Source organism: Mesoplodon bidens (assembly GCF_964165515.1).
Source record: "Mesoplodon bidens genome assembly, chromosome: 17".
NCBI classification, from domain to species: domain Eukaryota; kingdom Metazoa; phylum Chordata; class Mammalia; order Artiodactyla; family Ziphiidae; genus Mesoplodon; species Mesoplodon bidens.
The window spans coordinates 11,404,141-11,425,819 of NC_138174.1; the positions used below are offsets into that span (position 1 = coordinate 11,404,141).

Genomic DNA, 21,679 nt, shown 5'->3' on the forward strand with positions numbered 1-21,679 from the left:
ATTCAAATGTATACTGGTGAATGAATACCTGCCTGCTAAAGATGCTGGGTATAGACCCAGGCACTGCAGTACTAGAGCTTTCAGTCCGGTGGAAACAACAGTGTTAGGTTAAGTAATTACTGATGTAATAAATGTGCCAAAAGGCAGGTAGAGGATGGGAGCAGATAACTGAGGGAAGTAGGGAGAGTAGCTTGGATGTTTTCAGGTGAGAAGTGAGCGGGAGGTGAGTATAGACAGTAAGTACTTAAAACTATAAGAAAGTTGGCCAAGAAGGGGAAAGGGTGGTTGCTGGTGGTGGATAGGGTTTTAATTTGAGGGGGAGGAGGGGAGTAGAAGGAAGGATTTGAGGACTTTACAATGCTGATGGAAAGAAGCCAATACAGTGGGAAAGAAAGAAGAAAAGTTTCTACTCAGTTAAAAGAGTACAGTCTCTGAGAGGGGTGAGGCAGAGGGACAGGGGGTAGCCTTTTGTGGATGAGTATTGAGAAAGGACGCAGGCAATTCAATTGGTGGCGGGATTCAGAGAGTTTCTGTAATGATGCCTTCTATTTTCTCTATAAAGTGGCCGTTAGGGCCATTTTCTGAGAATGAAGGAAATTTGGGGAGGTGAGTGTTATACTTGAGGAGAGTAGAAAATATTGAAAATAGCCAGTGTAGAGAAACTGGGGAGCAAAATGACTGAGGAAACACAGGAGACTTGCCAGTGTTTGGGGGACCTGATGGAGGATGCTGTCTTTGCTATTGTAGTGTTTTCCCCAGTAGTCCACAGGACAAAGACAATGGGCATTGCTTTAAGACATTCATTTCTCTAACTTTAGTGAAAATAATGTCTTCTCTGAGCACCAACCCCTCCACATCCCTAATCCAGATTAGGTGCCTTCCCATGTTCTCAAACCACCTTCCATTTTCCCCTGGTTTATACTTACCATACCATAGTGATAGTGCCTGTTTATTTGTGGTGTATTTTTTATGGCTATTTCCACAGTGCCTATTATAATATGGAGCATGTGTGTATTATTTGTAACAAGTTCAAATACCAGTTCTCCTAATGATAAACTATTAGATTCTAGGCATGTAACATAATCTCCCTCTGACATTGTTTCACATCTTGCCTAGTTTCTCTGAAGGTTGGATGTGATATATGACATTTATTACAACTACAGTAATATAGACACTTAAAAAATGGAAGCTTATTTTGTTAGTTTTTGTTACTACATACAGTATATATTCAGAATTTTGCAGACTCCTATCTTTAGTTTGGTCCATTTCCTTTCAATTTAGACCTTTCTCTTTCATAAATTTGAACTGGGAGTTCCAGATTTTTTTAAAAAATCATATTTAGTTAGTTCAGATGTAGTTACAGTAAAGACACATTACTCAGTTTATCTGGCTTCTATTTGTTGATGCCGACTCTATACTAGGCACAAATTAGATTCTTTACATACACTTTTATCCCATTTGCATGGACATACAACATTTTTCTTAACTTTTTCTAATAGTGTAAAATGAAACATACAAAATATTTTCTCTTGGTTGTTAGAATATGTCTTTAATTTTCCTTGTGGGAATGAAGATAAAAATCTTTAGGTGGAAATTGTTATAAATGTTTATCCTACTTAACAGCTACATTCGTGAATATAATTCATCAATCATAGCTGGAGAAAGCAATTGTGCAGTTGTCTACAATTAACGACAAAAACAGTTGATGAATGTGCAGCTGAATTAAAGTACTCCCTAGGACAGGCTGAAATTATAAACTGGATCATTTAAAGGAATCTAACAAAGGATCTTTATAATTAAAACAAAGCAAGGTTAATGGGATGTAAAATTGCCTATAATATCTTGGCAATAATAATTGGATTTTAAATTATTAAAATATGAATTGAACTATAAAGCAAATAAGAAAGACTTTCAAATTATAGAACTTGAGTGATCTTTTGAAATAAATTAATCATTTGCCTAAAATAAACCTCTTTCACTCTTTTGGAAGCCTATAGGATATAATTAATGAATATTCATAACAAGCTGGAATGTATTCTTGTTTAGCACTGAATTTGACCTATGATTCACAAGATTCCAATTTTTTGTTTTGTTCTTTAAAATAAGGAAAAATGTATAACCTTGCATTTCTTACGTTTTGAGGAAGAGAAGCATATCGTATTCAAGTTTAATTATTTAGTGATTATATCGCCCAAATTTGAATATCCTCGTTAATTTAACAAATGCTATTCAATAATTAAACCAATAAGCTTTGGTTTGCTTGAGTTTGTTTCATGTCCTTGATTTGGCAAAAACTGTTTAAAAAAAAAAAACCAGCACCTTCTAACACTATAAGAAACTTTTTTCTTAGAGTTGAGAATCTGATTTAAATTTGAACCAAGAAACCCTGGAAACTCCTGGAAAACAGAAGTTCCCTCTATATTTTTTCATGTAATACCTAATTTATTCTTTTTTCGTACTACTATGTTATTCATTTTACACATGTAATAAGTTATTAAACATATTGAGGTTTGCAAACGAGGTAAAAAAAATCTGTGCATTTACAAAATTAATTGTATAGATCTTAAACAGTATTGCTAATTTATAGACTTAACTTTAGACATTGGTGGTAAATAATATATTTACCTGAAACTAAGATAAACAAATCCCATTTAATAATGGCTAGATTTCAAGTAAAAAATTTCAAAATTAGTAATCATATATTTTATTTGAATTGCATTTTTAACCATGTTTAAGATATATCTGCATATGTATCTATATATATTGAGATTTTTTTTCCTTCTGAGAACAACTTTAAATATACTTTCCTTCCAGGCACTATTATTTTAGCTTTGGTGAGAGTTAAGTAATATTTCATAAAACACTAATGGTTCTTTGTATTTAAAAAAAAAAAAAGGGAAAGGTGCCCTGTTTTTGGCATAGTCATTTCTGTGCCATACTTCTTCCTGTTTCTTATTTCTTAGAGATATAAAGTTTTGTTTTTGTTGTTGTCCTTAGCTTGCATATTGCAAGCAAATGCCAGCCTAGATTCAAATGATACGTCTTTATTAGAAAACTTTGATTTAGTTTCTGTGCCCATTCTAACACAACCAGGATCAGTTGATAACAGAGGAGACTAGAGTTGGCCTTTGCATTTGTGGCTAGTATGTTGTTTAAAGAACAGACACAGGGAGAAGTGAACTACCTGGTTACAGGAGAGTCAACGCTGCCATGAAGATATAGTGTGTGTGGTCAGTCCAAGGATAAACTAAAGGTGAAAGGTAAAAGAATAGAATGAGCAAGCCAGAGTACGGTCATGGTCTGGAGCCATTAGTTTTAGTCTAGGAACTCCTCCCAAGGTGCCCAGGGAATTGAAGCATTGATTATAGGTGGATTAGTTTCCATGTTTGTAAAATGAGAACACACAGACAATTTATCTCTCTCAGTTGCTGTGTACAGACCAACATGTGAAAAAACAGAATATTTATTTTATAACATGGCTGTTATGAAGAGTCACAGTCCAAGCTGGACAAGGATTAAGAAAAAGTTGTTATTTTCTAATTACCAAAAGTAATTTAATACCTGTACAGGTATTCCTGAAGTTCTTAACACCTATGTTAATAATTATACTACATACAGAAAAACAAAACAAAACTGAATACTTATAAAATATTCATTATATAGTTTTAGCAATGATACAAATACATTTTACATCTGGTCTTCATCTCAAAGTAATTTGTAATTGAGAAGTTAGGTTTTACATGCACAAAAAATTAAACAGTTCAAAGTGTCATAGACAGTATATAACTAAGTGCAAAAAATTGATATAAAAATTGCATTGACTTAAGAAGAAGGACCTATTTCAGTGGACAGTAATGATTGGGGAAGGCTTCTTTTAGGAGACAGAACCAAAACAAGTATAGGCACACTGCGTGGGATCAAAAGAAAAAAAAAAAAATCAACCTTAGCTTTTTTTGTGAAAATTAAGATTTAAAACAACAGAAAATACCTTTATGTTCTATATTATCTAATAAAGCAAATATGGGCACAGTTCTATGTTAAAAGTTATAATCTGTCTTTGAGCTCTCTATATTACTCTTTTTCTGAGCTCTATATTATTTAAATTAAAAAAATTATAAATGTTTCCAGATTTTTTAATAGTCTATTAAACAACTCTAGCACAGGAAGAAATTGAAATTTTCTGATACAGCCAGCCTCTTCCTTGCAGTGTCACTAGAAACTCTATGCCTAATTCTTTTAAGGTTTTGGGGCCAGAGGAAGTGACACTGAGGTATTACATCTGCTCCTACACTGTGTGGCCACCTTACTTCCAATCAGAGTCTGTTTTCTTGACTAAATAAATCAGGATCTAAAATTTAAGCTGTAATCTTACAGCTTGGGCATGCACTGTTTCTTCCAGTTTATAGGATATCTGAGACAGTGCACACCCATTTTCTAATCAGAAAACGAAAACTCAGACACAAGGAAAATTTATTTGTCCAAGTTTATAACACTAATAAAAGACAGAACTTAAATATAAACTGGTTCTGCCTCCTGTCCCCTCACTCATCTAGAGATGATGAAAGACTAATTTGTCCGACCTCTCATATTGCCTTTCCAATTGATATTTTTTTTTCTTTCAGTCAAATTACAGGAATTATTTATATTTAAAATTCAGGATCTCAGGGTTTCAGGTCAATGACAAGCAATTTAAATTATAACAAACTGCATACAATTAGAAACTTCCTAGAAAATCAGAACTTGCTGCAATGATATCTGTTCCATTTGGAAGAGAATACTTTGTTTTGTCTCCTGACTTCTTTCCTGTATCCATGACAACTCTGTTTTAGGACAGGAATGAATAGAATTGAACAAATTGTTTTCTTTTTCTATTTCCTTTGAAAAATAAACTTACAGTAGAAGATGAAGACCACTTCATTTACTTCCTATCTTGTACAGATACTCTGAGGAAGAAAATGTTCTGTAATTCCCAAGTTATCTGATATTTTTATTTACCTCTTTTTTATGTGCTAAATGTATCATAAAATTTTATAGTGTTAAACTGCCTTAATCATTAAAGTCCTGTTTCTTCTTTGCCCCTCCTTCCCACATAACCTGCTCATGTATTCATTCAGTCATATTTCCATTTAGTCATATGTTATTGGTGAGTCCATATTTCATGACATGTACATGCAGATCATGTTGGATACAGAGAAGAATAATGATTGTACCTCATTTAACAAACTTCACATTCTAAGAGAGAGAGACTTATTAAAAGGAAAAGAGAGGGAAAAAAATCCATAAGACAGTGTGATAAATATTATAATGCCCAGAACATTTGAGAAATTGGGAGAAGATCTCTTAGTTGTATTGAGAGGAGGGAATGACAAGAATTACAGGAAGAAGAAATGGCACATATAGAAATCCTGAAATAACATGAGTCATTAAAAGAACTAGGAAGGTTTTTCTAGAACATAGAAAAAGTATGCTAAAAAGGCAGTAGATACGGTTACAGAAGTAGACTGTTATCTATATATAATGTTTGGCTATTATCCTGTCTATTAAAAGTAGCCATTGAAGAAATTTAAGTGTAAATAACAGTCATGGCAAAGCAAAAAATGTATCAGAAGGATGGAAGATTTGAGGGAGGCAGAGAAATTAGGGGGCTATTGTAATTGAATGAGAGATGATTAAGGCTTGAATTAAAACAATGTTAAAGTAATGAACAAACAGATGAAAAATATATTATGGAGGTAAAATTGACAAGACTGGTGATTAATTTAATGTAGGATGATCTTAAAGTCACATTTCAGCAGATTGAAAAGTGAATAAAGCTGTATGGGTAACTCAGTGATCTGAGGTTTTCTTCTGCTACAGAACATTCACATCCTACTTAGGATATACTCTTTGAGGCAACATGCATCTTATAAATGGTTTAGGCATGGTTTAGCCTTCTCCAGGGCCACATCTCCCCCCTATAAATTGGTGTCTCAAGGAATAGGAATGCCTTGGGGACATATGCCTAAAACAGCAATGCTGTTAGGATTTTAAGTCTTTAGCCAGGAATTAAGTATAGAACCTCGCCTGAAACTTTCATGCTAAGCCAAGATCCTTAAGAGAGGCTGACATGGTTCTAGTGGGCTCTCCTTGGTATCAAAAGAAATAAAAGCAAATACTTATCCAAGTTAGGTCTGTTGGACTCCTGATTAAGACCAGAAATGAGTTAACAGTCAAAGAGTACTAAATATATGAGAATGAAAGCCACTATGTATGAGAATCAACAAGGAAAAAAACAAAAAATTTAGACCCCCAGGGACTACCAAGATTAGAATTGTGAAATACAGGAAATAAAATAGCACAAAATTTAATGAATAAGAAGAGACCATCAAAATGAAGAGGAAGATTTGAAAAATCAAAAATTATAGAATTTAAAAATACAATTTGGAAAAAACTCCATGTATTAATGATTCATCAGATTAGACAAAGATAAAGGGAACCAGTGACTTGGAACATACATTTTGAAATTTTTCCCAGAATGCAGAAAGAGAAAGAAATGAAAAATGAAGTGATGTTAGAGATATCGAGGTAAACTAAGAAAGTTTAGTTTACAAATCATCAGAATTGAAAAAGGAAAAAAATACAGAGTAGGGGAGGTGAAATATTTTAAAAGATGATTGTTATGAATTTTTAAGAACTGATTGAAAATAAGAATACAGTGACACAGAAGTCACAATGTACCTCAAGTAGGCTTAATAAAAAGAAACCCATACTAGATACATGGTACTGAAACTGGACAATGCCCAAAATAAAGAGACAAAAGCACCCAGAAAGAAAGAACTGATCATCTACCAAAAGGGAAAATTAGAATAACAGCAACAGGGACTTCCCTGGTGGCACAGTGATTAAGAATCCGCCTGCCAATGCAGGGGACATGGGTTCTAGCCCTGGTCCGGGAGGGTCTCACATACCGTGGAGCAGCTAAGCCCGTGTGCCACAACTACTGAACCTACGCTCTAGAGCCCGTGAGCCACAACTACTGAGCCCGTGTGCTGCAACTACTGAAGCTTGTACGCCTTGAGCCTGTGCTCTGCAGCAAGAGAAGCCACAGCAATGAGAAGCCAGCCCACTGCAGTGAAGAGTAGCCCCTGCTCGCCACAACTAGAGAAAGCCCGTGCACAGCAACAAAGACCCAATGCAGCCAAAAACAAATAAATAAATAAAATTTAAAAAAAAGAATAACAGGGCCTCCCTGGTGGCGCAGTGGTTGAGAGTCCGCCTGCCGATGCAGGGGATACGGGTTCGTGCCCCGGTCCGGGAGGATCCCATATGCCGCGGAGCGGCTGGGCCCGTGAGCCATGGCCGCTGAGCCTGCGCATCCGGAGCCTGTGCTCCGCAACGGGAGAGGCCACAACAGTGAGAGGCCCGCATACCGCAAAAAAAAAAAAAAAAAAAAAAAAAAGAATAACAGCAACAAAGAAAGCTAGAAGAAAGTAACATAACACTTTCAACGTTTGAAAAAAAATAATTCTCAATAACTGTATATGCAACAAAAATATTTTCAAAAATTATTGGTGGGGGCTTCCCTGGTGGTGCAGTGGTTGGGAGTCCGCCTGCCGATGCAGGGGACACAGGTTCGTGCCCCAGTCTGGGAGGGTCCCACATTCCGCAGAGCGGCTGGGCCCGTGAGCCATGGCCGCTGAGCCTGCGCGTCCGGAGCCTGTGCTCCGCAGCGGGAGAGACCACAACAGTGAGAGGCCCGCATACCGCAAAAAAAAAAAAAAAAAATTATTGGTGGGTGTGACGATAGAGTAATTTTGTGACATTTTAACTTACTCTGGTCCCAACCTTTGCTCCCCAGTTCAAAGGAAGCCATAAAAATGCAGCACACATTATAAGCACTGTACCAGAGGGAGCATAATAGACCTCATTAGCAAAGAATTTTAAATCAATTACTTGTTCTGATCTGTCTGGTGACTCCCTGGAAGAATGGCTTAAAAGATTTGTTTTATTTTGCCTAACCTGGAAGTGGCCTGGAGTGAAAAAGAAAAAGAAAAAAAAAAAAGCTGATTTCCTGAGGGCATTTGTTGAAGACATTTATAAGCTAATATCTTAGACCTCCCTGCCTCAGGTGATAGACACCTCAGCTGCCTGAGGTAATAGATTAACAGTTGAGGCAAATGCTAGGCACACCAAAAAGCTTGGGAGGAGCAGCTGGGGAGTGAAATGTACACAAGGGCTTTGAAAAGCTCTGACATATTCCTGGAAATGTAAAGGGTCCTGCACACGCTTAGCGTTGTGTTCATGCTCTGGAAAGACCTGAGAAGGCCCCAAACTCTCATCTTTTGCTGACGCTGGGATTCTATGGAAGCAGGAAGGAAATGCAAAGGTAGAGTTGAAACCTGCCTGGCTGAGTGTTCAAGGGCTGTCCAAACACACACACAGCTGCTTGAGAAATTCTGGGAGATATTTTTGGATTCAGGCATTTAAAGAAATCTCTGTCTAATCATCAGCTGACACTAACATAATGAAACAGAGACTTCAGTGACCACACATGACAAGGAATACACACTTAACAAAATTATTTTAGAAAAGTCAACTCAAGTTTCCTCAGAGGTCCAGATGTAGGAATGAGGAGGGAGACCCACGTCTTCACCTAGGATTACGTATTTCCTGAGCAATTACAGCAGGCAGATCAGGAATTGAGTGAAGGTGCTGGAAAGAGAATGGTTAAAGTGTGGACTGGGGGGGATCCATGCTTGGGGGGAAAGGAGATAAATCTGAGCAGTGGTTGATCAAAGAAGGATCAAAGAAGTAGAAGTTGGAAGTGAGCTTATTTTTGCCTGGGGCCAGAGAGGGACGAGTGAAGGGGAGAGAACGCACTTAGGATAGGAGATTGTGACCAGAGGGTAGATTGTTGGCATAAAGATTTACGATGTGAAGCTGATTATGGCCAGTGAGGTGATTTCCTCAAGTGAGGTAGAATTGAAGATTCTAAAGGAATCTTAGATTAAGGGATTTTTGGTCCCCCTTTAAGAGGTCAGAGAATTGTGAGGTACTGTGGTGAATGGTTTCCCACGTGGCTGATGAGGTCACCCAGAATGACAATGAGTCAGATAAGAAGATGCATGGAAATAAAACATCATATATGAGTTGCTATATGACTCATAAGGGTCAGAGGTAGGAGGACAGACTTTCGGACAATTGATGCAATTTCTCTGGTGTGTCTGAGGCATGAGTCTCCCCCACCCCACCCCCCTCCTCTGCCACCATGCCTCTTGGCTTTGCCCATCCACTTGTTCTGTTCCTGAGAATAGTACTTATTAACCAGCCAGACACTGAGCCTCTCCTTTCCAGCTGTCTTCTGTTAATCTATTTAAATGTAATCTGTACTAATTTGCACATATTAGATTTTTTCCTGGCTTTCTTCAGCCTTCATGTACTAGACAAAGCCATTGAATGAAATACTCTAATCTCTCACATCCCTTTTCTCTTTTGAAGACTGTCTATAAAGTATAGACCAATGATGTCATCAAAAGTTAATATTTGGAATTTAGTCTTCCTTTAACTTCTTTTATTTTTCCAGCTGCCTCAGTGATTAAATTTAAGACTATCCATATGATTGTTTGCCCTCTAACATTATTTACATAGGAGTTTCAGCCCTTTTTCCCCAAGTATTGTGGTTTCTAGCAGATTCCCCTAACCGTTGTGTCTTTGAATAATTTATGTTGTCGTTAACTTTCATGCTGAAGACTAGACCATATTCCCATTGGAATGTGCCTGTGTCCCTCTTATGTGATTGAAGAGAATACTGCTGCATGTTTCCAAGTGATCTCTCTACGTGTCCTGCTGCTATGCAGGATTTTAGTGGTGCTTCCGTCATACTGCCAGGAAGTTCCCGCTGGTCCTAGAGTGACAGTCATAATTTAACCGAAATCTCATCATGGAGTAACAAAATCTGTGTCAGAACAGACATGGATTTTGGAAAGATTTCTACTGAGAACTATCTTGAATTGGGTGCTACTTGGAACTCATTTCAAGGTAGTTCCATCTTAGAATTAAGAATTCAGCATTTAAGTGAATTTTAGGTGTCAGTCCTATTGTCTGTATTAATTAAAGAAAGAATCCAGTCTATAGATTTCCTAACCTATGGTCATCCAGTTTTGTGTGAAAATTTACTTCCATGGCAGTGAATTTTGTTGTTCTAGCCATTTTAAAAAGTGTCAAGGGCTTCCCTGGTGGCGCAGTGGTTGAGAGTCCGCCTGCCGATGCAGGGGACACGGGTTCGTGCCCCGGTTCGGGAAGATCCCACATGCTGTGGAGCGGCTGGGCCCGTGAGCCATGGCCGCTGAGCCTGGCGTCCGGAGCCTGTGCTCCACAAGGGGAGAGGCCACAACAGTGAGAGGCCCACATACAGCCAAAAAAAAAAAAAAAAAAAAGTGTCAAAAATCCTTGGTTTTTAGCGCATTAAATAACTTTATTGAATTAACGGAATCATTTGTTCACAAGGCACACTATATTTAAGAGGCATTGCTGTAATATAATGGCATATTTCTTAATTATATGATTTAGCTTTATCTAAAATTTATGCATAGTTAATACTTGCAATACTGAAGTTTGATTTTTGAAAAAAATTGGATTAAACAAAGGTATTAAGAATAATAATTCCAAAGGTATTTTTCTTTTCAGATTGCTATGCCATGCTATGAAGGACCATATAGTTCGTGTTGCAAATGAAGCTGAGTTTATTTTGAATAGACAGAGAGCTGAGGATGTACATAAACATGCAGAGTTCGAGGTAAGGTTTTGGGATTGAGTTAAATTCTGCTTTTCTGTTATAAGTCGGTTGTCACCAATGGTAACCTTACATAAGGTTTTTTTTTTAAGAGAAAAATTTCACTGAAGTCATTTCAGTAGTTTTTAAAAGCTTTAGTAAATGTCAAATACAGGGCACTTATTTCTTTTTACCTCATTTACAACACGAAGAGACCCATCCTGCCCTGTTCCTAACCAGTTGGTGGACTGAAGTTATTCTGACATATTCTTAAAGGCAAATACAGTTTTATAATGCAATTCCTTTAGTAATTTTTAGGCATAGTTTACACACCATTAGTTATGGGTGTAACAGTGATTATATGGAGAAACAGTTTTACCATTCAGTAATTTATTATTTAATAATGTATCTATCTTTATTTAGAGTGGCCAAAGATTATTTTAGTTCATATTTTATATTTATAATTATATTTTAATGACAAATGAAGCAATGCCATTATATATGATATAAATGTAGATCTGTATGTATCACTCTATATATGGAAATGTAATAGTTGAAAAATCCTCATAAGTACAATTAACTATCATTTGAGTAAAGAACGAATAGCAGTCATTTCTATTTTATATGCAAAAACTAAAGGATGTTCAAGCACTATATATTACATACTAATAGTTTTTTAAGTTAAGAACATTATTCTTATATTTCTAGCATGTCAATAATTATTTGACATTATTTGTATTGTCCTAATTCAATAAAATTGGTTTCAGAAATATTGAGGTGACCTGGTGTTTGGCTTAGGTTGGACTTCAGTGGCCTTGAAAATAATATATAACTCCACCAATTTATTCTCTTGATACGGCATGCGAACAAGTGTGGTGTGGCTGGAAGCCAGAGCCCACGGTTTCAGTTTTGATGAGGTTTTTATCTCAGTAAAGCAGCTCTCTTAGCCATGCAAGTTGATGTCCTAGGCCTAGTGATCTCTGACCTACCTAGGTAAAAAGCATGAGGCAGGGGGCTTCCCTGGTGGCGCAGTGGTTGAGAGTCCACCTGCCGATGCAGGGGACACGGATTTGTGCCCCGGTCCGGGAAGATCCCACATGCCGCGGAGCGGCTGGGCCCGTGAGCCATGGCCGCTGAGCCTGCGCGTCCGGAGCCTGTGCTCCGCAACGGGAGTGGCCACAGCAGTGAGAGGCCCGCGTACCGCAAAAAAAAAAAAAAAGCATGAGGCAGAAAAATAGCTGTTGTCACTTTAAAACCCATAACCTCTGCTTCATTTGTCAGATGAGACAGCACACACTTGTCATATGGGATTACACAACCTTATTTTGCAAAAAACAAACAAACATTTTAAACTCTGGTAAAAGTCCATTGACAATTAAGTGTTTGTCAAAATGAAGTTTTGTATCGCTTCAACTATAAATAGCATAGGATATTTATAACATTGGGTATCATGCTGTAACTTGGATGACAAGAAAAGATTGAGTTCTTTGAATATAGTGTGTTTAGGTATAAGATATGTCAGAACTCTAGACAAAATAAGAATATTCAATTAACTTTTGACTTCTGTTAGTAAATAAGGCTTAGATTATTAACGGAATTCCCTGCAGAATCAGTTTTGAGTTGATCATATATCTACTAAGAAAATCAGGATATTTTGTGGGAATATAAGCAGATCAATATTTGTCATGTGAAAGGCTTTAAAATAGATTTTCAAGCAGCTAGATATTAGTTACAAGCTCTAACATATATTTAACCAAGGTGATGTTAAGCTAAGGGCACTGTTTCTCAACCTTTTTTCTTTGTTGCTCCCCGCAAGGAAAATTTTTAAATAGTTGTCATCCTAATCAGCCCCCACCTTGATTTATTGTATTATCATCAATATGCTGCATATCTATTTGTGTGCCGTATATGCATCTGTGCTTTATACATTAAAAGAGTAAGGTTTTTTTCACACAACCCTAATACCAGTTTTTACTCCCTCGGGGATGAATGAGATCACTCCTGTTGATGATGCATGGCTAAGGGAGGTATAGAGGCTATGAAGGGGATATGAAGACTCAAGGTTTTTAGATTGTGTACACATAAAATAAACTACTAATGTAAACCTAATTTGGAGAGTACTGTCATTGTTACTTAACGAATGTGCATTGTTTTTTAACCCAGATGTTTCTATTTGTTCTTTTTAGGTTAAAGCTGTATTAGTAAATGCATTGATTGTGTGTATGTTTGTGCGTGTGTAGTTTACCAAACTTATATCACTTTTAAATTGTAAAAGATTTTGTAAAAGTCATAACATTTTATACTAGGACTTTTTGAGGAATTTCTATATCTCTTATATAGGCCTGTAATTAAGAGAAAAAATGTATTTAATTTGAGATGGGTACTTCACAGTTAATTTTTTTTGGTTAACCACTATGATTGTTAAGGAAGAAAAATGAAAATTTAATTTTACTCTCCAAAGAGCTAATGAAATATTAACCTCATTATGGAGGCAGATCATTGTACTAATTGGTGACTCCCTGTACAAAAAGATAAATTGGAAAATGAATTAATCCTTCTTAGGTTACTGTAGGGTTATTTCTCTGGAAGAGATGACTTGTGGTAGTAGTCTGTATAGATAGTTGAAAGGAATATGTTCAGATACCTTACATGAAAGATTTTTACTTTGTAATGATGAATGTGAACTCATTATATGTATATTTTTAGACGTACAAAACTTTTTTGTAGTTATATGACTTGTATTACATACATGATAACATTAAAATCTGCAGTCACTCTACCCTATACAAAAATTATTATACAAAACAAATCAAACTTATGGTTAAAGAGACGTTCATCTTCATATTCATGTTTGTATTGAGCCTTTTTGATACACAATGAGATTGATTACCTGTGTTGCTAATACCAATGAACTTGAATACAGATAGCTGACAGGACAACTGATTATTAGGGAACATAAGATTAAGGTAGTAGTTATCATGAGAAACTTTGAATACATTAGATTCTAGAGCTAGGAGACACTGTAGAGAAAACCTTGTTTTAGCCCTTCATTTTACAAATGTAAAACCGAATACAGTGAAAAAAACAGAATTCGCATGAAGTATGAAATTAAATCCAGGTCTAAATTCCTAAACTACTGCTTTCTCTTCTACACCACATTGCCATTTACAAAATGGAACACTATATATTAAGTGGCAAGTTTTTGATCTATATATAATTATCAGGAACATAACTCTTATTTTAAGTGAGATATGTACTATATAGGTTAAAATAATAAGTAGGTTTACATTTTTAATAAATCATTTTGTTTTTAAAATGCTTATTTTTGGAATATGTTAAAATCAGAATTTCAGAATTGGAAGGAACCTTAAAAGTCATTAATTACTTGATTATATTACTTAATAATATTCAAATTACTTTACATATACTTTAGGTATAAACACAAAGAAAACATATTTTTACCAGTTTGAAAGGTGATTATATATGTGTGTGTGTGTATATATATATATTTTAGAATAAACTTTCAAAAGACTACATTATCTGCGTTTTAAAAATTGAATTGATAATTATTACCCTTTAACTCGAGGTTAAATATCATTTCTTTCTTACAAACGGTAGAGGTTTATTATCATGAACTGTTTGTATTTCTTTGTAGTCGCAGTGTGCCCAATATGCTGCTGATAGAAGAGAGGAAGAAAAGATGTGTGACCATCTCATTAGTGCTGCGAAACATAGGGACCATGTGACTGCAAATCAGCTGAAACAGAAGATCCTTAACATTCTCACAAATAAGCATGGTGCTTGGGGAGCAGTTTCTCATAGGTGAGTTATAAAAAACTAGAAGTAAATAGTAACTCATAGGTTAATTATAGTAGTTATAAGTAAAAGAAAACTATAAACTTAAAAATTCCTTACAAAATATGATTTTAAAGTGTAAAAAATGACTTAATTTTTCTCCTGAAATCTTTAGTAATGACCCTTGAGAATGGTTTAAAAGAAAATCTAAACTTTTAAAAGTAATCTAATGGAAATTTTTTCTAACTCATAATAATATGTAACATAATACAAAATTTGTTTAGGCAAGTATTTTAGACTACCATCTCTCATATATAACATGGGTGTTAGTTATAAGAAGTGACTTGTTTTTAATCTTCAGAGTCAACTCTTCAAATTGTTAAATTTATATCATTCTTAATTTTTTTATGCTCAAGTAATAATAATATAAGCATTCACTATGGAGAAGTAATACATTCTTTTAAAATTTTTTCTTCTATATTTCTCTATGCAGTCTTTCTTAGGAAAGGTTCCATCTCAAATTAGGGTATTTATGATACTATAATAGAAACAAAACCAAAATTGGTTGTTTTTGCATTACAAGTGTTTTTCTTCCTAAAGTTTTGTGAGCATAAAATTGTTTTGTTTTGTTTTGTTGTCCTCTACACAATGCCTTCTAGAAAAATAGTAGTGAAGCAGGTCACTATATTTTGATTGCTAATGTTCTTCATTTATATGTCTTCATTTTATCTTATCTCATTGACTGTTTTTATTAAGTCTCTGTCTGGCAGAGTTTAGGGATTGGGTAAATGTGGACGAGACACTAAGAAAAATTCTGGTAGAAGTGATTCTGTTAGTTACAGAAGAACATCTAGAATATGGCCAGGATTTTATTTGACAGACTGTCCTGGTGTCTCAAGTATAAGATAGATTTAAGAAAACTTTATTATTTGAATTTAAAGTAAAATTATAACATAATGTCTTTAAAAATAGTTAACACTCTCCTTAAAAATCTAAAAATAGAACTACCCTATGACCCAGCAATCCCACTACTGGGCATATACCCAGAGAAAAGCATAATTCAAAAAGAGTCATGTACCACAATGTTCATTGCAGCACTACTGACAATAGCCAGGACATGGAAGCAACCTATGTGTCCAACGACAGATGAAGAAACGAAATTGAGTTATTTGTAGTGAGGTGGATGGACCTAGAGTCTGTCATACAGAGTGAAGTAAGTCAGAAAGAGAAAAACAAATACCGTGTGCTAACACATACATATGGAATCTTAAAAAAAAAAAAGGTTCTCAAGAACCTAGGGACAGGACAGGAATAAAGATGCAGACGTAGAGAATGGACTTCAGGACATGGAGAGAGGGAATGGTAAGCTGGGACAAAGTGAGAGAGTGACATGGACATATATACACTACCAAATGTAAAATAGATAGCTGTTGGGAAGCTACTGCATAGCACAGGGAGATCAGCTCCGTGCTTTGTGATCACCTAGAGGGGTGGGCTAGGGAGGGTGGGAGGGAGGGAGACTCAAGCGGGAGGAGATATGAGGATATATGTATATGTATAGCTGATTCACTTTGTGATACAGCAGAAACTAACACACCATTGTAAAGCAATTATACTCCAATAAAGATATTAAAAAAAATAGTGAACACTCAATATTTGTTTCTTATAATAATAGCAATACCACCACATCTAACATTTATTAAATATTTATTGTGTGCTAGGCACCATACTAAGAACATTACATGGGTTATTTTGTTTAACATTCAGAACATCTCTATTAAGGTTGATACTGAAATTTTTTTTCATATTACAATGAAGAAATTGAAGATTTCAGAGGTTAAGTGAAACTTAGATAGTATCACACAGCTTGTACAAATAGAAGCAGAGTGTGTCAATCAGGGTTCTCCAGAGAAACAGAAAAGAACCAATAGGATATATGTAAGACATAGATACAGATAAGATATAGCTATGGATATGAATATGGATATGGTTATAGATATATATAGATTTATTTTAAAGAATTGGCTCACATGCTTATGGAACCTGGCAAGTCTGAAATCTGTAGGGTGGGCTGGCAGGCTGGAAGCGTAGGCAGGATTTCTGTCTTGGGGCAGAAATCCTTCTCCAAGAAGCCTCAGTCTTTTCTCTGAAGACCTTCAACTGATTAGATGAGCCACACCCACATTATTGAGAATAATATCCTTTACTTAAAGTCAACTGATTATAGATGTTAATCACATCTACAAAATACCTTCACAGCAACATCTAGACTAATATTTGATGAAACAGCTGAGCACATAGCCTAGCCAAGTTGACGCAGAATTTAACCTTAAGACAGTAAAATAGCACAAGCATTTTGCCCTAGCTATAGACCTTGTCTCTCTTTTTGTGTCATCCGAATTGGATTTATCTACTCAGTTATATATAGTGAGGACTATAACATTATATTGCTAATAATTCAACTGGTATAATGCAGGATATTGCCTTAAATGTATAAAGCTGTACATGGTTTGGTTTTAATATTTCACCAGATAATTAAAATACAGCTAAAGGACAGAGACTTCCGTAGTGACAGTCATGTGGTAACGTGTCGAATGCATCCTCTGCTCAGCTTTCCCTTTATGGTAGCTCATTAGGTAGACGGGAAGACTGGCAACAGGACCCCTCAGAAGAACAGGTATCCTTTGTCCTTTTCTGCACATTAACTCCCAGTGCTGATTAACTGAAAAACACACAATCTGTCTATTATCATCCTTTACTAAGTGGGACACTGAACTCTAATCTTTCTTAGTATTTGATTAATTAATAAGGCTCAGTTGTTGGACTGCTTCTCCTTTTTGTCTTATTCACTCTCTAGGCAATTTTATCTAGTCTCATGGCTTAAAAAAATACCAATATGTCAGTAACTCCCAAATTCTCCAGATCTCTCTCCCTTATCTCCAGACATGTATATCTTCCTACTTGGTATCTTCCACTCGGATATCTAGTTATCATCTCACACTAACGATGATAGAACTGAGCTCCTGAGATTTTCTCCCAAACCAGTTCCTCTTGCAGTCATCTCCTTCTTAGACATGGGGAACCCCAGCCTTGCAGTTGCCCAGGCCATAATTGTTGCTCTTATCCTTAACTACTCTTCACACATCCCATATTGAGCCCTTCAGCAAATCTTATTGATTCTGCCATTAAAAAAATCCAGCATTTGACGGCTTTTCACCATTATCTTTGATATTGACTTGATCCACGACACCGTCATTTCTCACTTGACTTACTGCAGCATTACTTTCTCCTGCTTCTCCCCTTGTCCTCCTAAAGTCCATTCTCAGCATAGCGGTGTGGGTGACCCTTACTGAAATGTAGAACCCTTTGCTCCTCTGCTCAGGAACCTCCAGAATTATACTGTGCAAGAAGGTAACCACTAGTCAGATGTGGCTATACAAATTTAATTAATTAAAAAATTAACTTAATTAAAAATTTAGTGCCATAGCTGCACTAACCACATCCAAGTACTCAACAGCTGCATGTGTCTCGTGGGTCCCATATTAGACACCACAGAACATTTCTATCATTGCACAAAATTCTATTGGACAGTGCTGCTCCAGAGACTTCCCATGTCGCTGAAAGAAAAAACCTACAAGGACAAAGAAATGTAGAATGGTCAGAGAAGCCCATTCTGATGAGGAACCATTTGAACAAAGAGCTGTCTGAGCATTTCAAGCAGAGAGAACAGCATACAAAAGAAGGAAGTGCTTGGCCTGTTCATAAAATAGTCAGAGGCCAGTATGGCTGCAATGGAGCGAGCCATGGGGAGGGAAGGTACTGTCATCTGGCCTCCGTTAGCTCTTTGACCTGCTTCTCCTATTACTCTCCCCTTGTACTTTTTGTTCCAGTCACTGTAGCTTCCTGCTGTTCTTCAAGTTTGCAGGATATGCTTGCTCTGTTTGGAATGCTTTCTTACAAAAAACCCATGTGGCTAGCTCTCCCGCTTTGTTCCAGCTTTAATTCAAATGTACTTTCTCAAAAAAGTCTTCTGTAGCCACCCTGTCTAAAATTCTACTTCTTCCTCCAAATATTTAGTACTACATTCCTCTGCTTTATTTTTCCTTTTTCAAAATTTTATTACTAACATGCCGTATATTTTACTTATTTAGTAGTTGCATTGTTTTTGTTTACCACTAGAATGCAAGCTCTGTAATGGAAGGGATTTTTATCTCTTCTGTCCACAGTGTTATCCCTAGCACCTAGAATAATGCCTGATGCACAGCAGGTGCTAAATAAATGTTTGTTGAATAAATTAATAAATGAATGCTTGGTATATATCCTTTGATACAGTGATGCTACTCTAATGGAATGGAAAAACAACTTAGTCTATTGTCTATGACACTTTTATATTTTAACTGAAATAATTTGATTAAATGACAAAAAGTACTTACCCTTGCATGAAATGACAGCTCAAGCTCATCTAGAAAACAGGATGAACAGTTTCTACTTCATTGGGTTATTTTAATGGTAAAATGAAATGTTATGTGCAAAATGCTTAGCACAATGTATGGCACATAGTAGATGTCTCATATTTGTTAGTCACATTTTTTTTTTCTTTTTGTGGTACGCGGGCCTCTCACTGTTGTGGCCTCTCCCATTGCAGAGCACAGGCTCCGGACGCGCAGGCTCAGCGGCCATGGCTCACAGGCCTGGCCGCTCCGCGGCACGTGGGATCTTCCCGGTCCGGGGCACGAACCCGTGTCCCCTGCCTCAGCAGGCAGACTCTCAACCACTGCGCCACCAGGGAAGCCCTGTTAGTCACTTTTTATGTTAGGCAGCTGTTTACAAAGAGCCTTTTCTTAAAAGACTTAATTTTTTAAGAGTAGTTTTAGGATTAAAACAAAATTGAGTGAAAGGTACAGAGATTTCCCATATACTCCCTCCCCCACACATGCGGAGTTTCCCCCCATCAATGTCTCCCACCGGAATGGTTCGCTAGGGATGAATCATAATCACCCAAAAGTGTAATCACCCAAAGTTCATAGTCTATCTTAAGGTTCACTCTTGGTTTTGTATATTCTATGGGTTTAGACAAATGTGTGATGACATATATCCATCATTATAACATCATACAGGGTAGTTTCACTGCCCTAAAAATCCTCTTTGCTCTGCTCTTTCCTCTGACCCCATCCCTGGCAATCACTGATCTTTTTATTGTCTCCATAATTTTGCCTTTGCCAGAATGTCATATAGTTGGAATCATATAGTATGTATCCTCTTCAATTAGTTTCTTTCATGTAGTCATGTGCAAGTTTTTTCATGGCTTGATAGCTCATTTCTTTTAGTGCTGCATAATATGCTAGTGTCTGGATGTATCACCGTTTATTTATCCATTCACCTACTGAGGGGCTTCTTGGTTGCTTCCACATTTTGGCAGTAATGAACAAAGCTGCTGTAAACATCCATATGCAGGTTTCTTTGTGGACATAAGTTTTCAACTCCTTTGGGTAGATACCAAGGAGCGCAACTGCTGGCTTATATGGTAAGAGTATGTTTATTTTATGAGAAACCACCGAACTGTCTTCAAGGTGGCTGCAAGGTTTTGCATTCCCACCAGCAATGAATGAGAGTTCCTGTTGTTCCACATCCTCATCAGCATTTGCTGTTATTGGGGTTCCAGATTTTGGGCGTTCTCATAGGTGTGTTGGGGTATCTAGTTGTTTTAATTTACCTTTCCCATAATGTGGAATATATTTCCTATGCTTATATCATCTGTATATCTTCTTTGGTAAGGTGTCTGTTAAGGTCTTTGGTCCATTTTTTAACCCGGTTGGTTGTTTTCTTATTGTTGAGTTTTAAGTTTTCTTTAATAGTCCTTTATGTCAGCAGTCCCCAACCTTTGTGGCACCAGGGACCAGTGTCGTGAAAGACAATTTTTCCATGGAACCGGGGGAGGGGGGAGGATGGTTCAGGCGGTAATGCGAGCGACAGGGAGCTGCAGATGAAGCTTTCTCGATTGCCCACCGCTCACCTCCTGCTGTGTGGCCCCATTCCTAACAGGCCACGGACCAATACTGGTCCACAGCCTGGGGGTTGGGGACCCCTGCTTTATGTCATGCGTCTTTTGCACATATTTTCTCCCAAACTGTGACTTGTCTCTTCATTCTCTTTACAGTGTCTTTTGTAGAGCAGAAGCTTTTAATTTTAATGCAGTCCAGCTTATCTGTTATTTCTTTCATGGATTATATCTTCAGTGTTCTAGATTTTCTCCTATGTTATCTCTAGGAGTTGCATTTTACATTTAGCTCAGTGATTCATTTTGAGTTAAGTTTTGTGAAGGGTGTAACATCTGTGTCTCGATTTATTTTTTTGCACGTGGATGTCCAGTCGTTCCAAAACCATTTGTTTAAAAGACTGTCTTTGCTCCGTTGTATTGCCTTTGCTCCTTTGTCAAAGATCAGTTAACTATATTTATAGGAGTCTATTTCTGGGCTCTCTGTTCTGTTCCATTGACCTATTTGTCTGTTCTTTCACCCATACCGCATTGTCCTGGTTACTGTAGCTTTATAGTAGTTCTTGAAGTCAAGCAGCATTAGTCCTACAGCTTTGTTCTTCTCCTTACAAAGAGTCTTTTAAAGTAGTTTCCCATGCCACTTAGTCACCCTCTAACTTGAAATATACAGTTATAATTTATTTATTTTATTCATTTAATGAGCAGATAACTCTTCAGCTCCTATTTGTGCTAGCATAGTGGTGAGCAAAACTGACTTGTTCCCTGCCCTAACATAACTAAATTATAGGCTAGTAGAAGTGGCTGATGCTAAACAAATAATTATAGAAATAAAAGATGTTAATAACAAACTTTGGCAAATGCTAGGAAAGAAAATATAGGGTACTGTGAAAGAGAGAGTATAGCAGAGGATCTTTATTTTAGATTAGGGATTCAGGGAAGACTTTCGAAGAAGGTCGGTTTAAGCTAAGTGCTGAAGGGATGAGAAGGGGATCGTCAGCAAAGGGTAGGGTGTAGAACGTTAAGGAGAGAAATATTACAAAGACTCAGAGTGTAGAAATAATAAAATGAACAGAAAGGGGGCTACTATGCCTAGAGCTTAGTGAGCGATGGGGATAGTGGCTTGAGATGAGGCTGGAGAG

General features: G+C 36.7%; 1 protein-coding gene across 4 annotated transcripts in view; it reads left to right on the top strand.

The window, feature by feature from the left end:
- NBEA (neurobeachin) overlaps window positions 1-21,679 on the top strand; it is a 613,622-nt gene that overhangs the window by 293,601 nt on the left and 298,342 nt on the right. For all 4 annotated transcript variants that reach the window (XM_081214387.1, XM_081214388.1, XM_081214389.1 and 1 more), the window contains 2 exons: window positions 10,666-10,774; window positions 14,406-14,572. In XM_081214387.1, coding sequence (XP_081070513.1) covers window positions 10,666-10,774; window positions 14,406-14,572 — 276 coding nt within the window. The remainder of the gene's footprint in view (window positions 1-10,665; window positions 10,775-14,405; window positions 14,573-21,679) is intronic.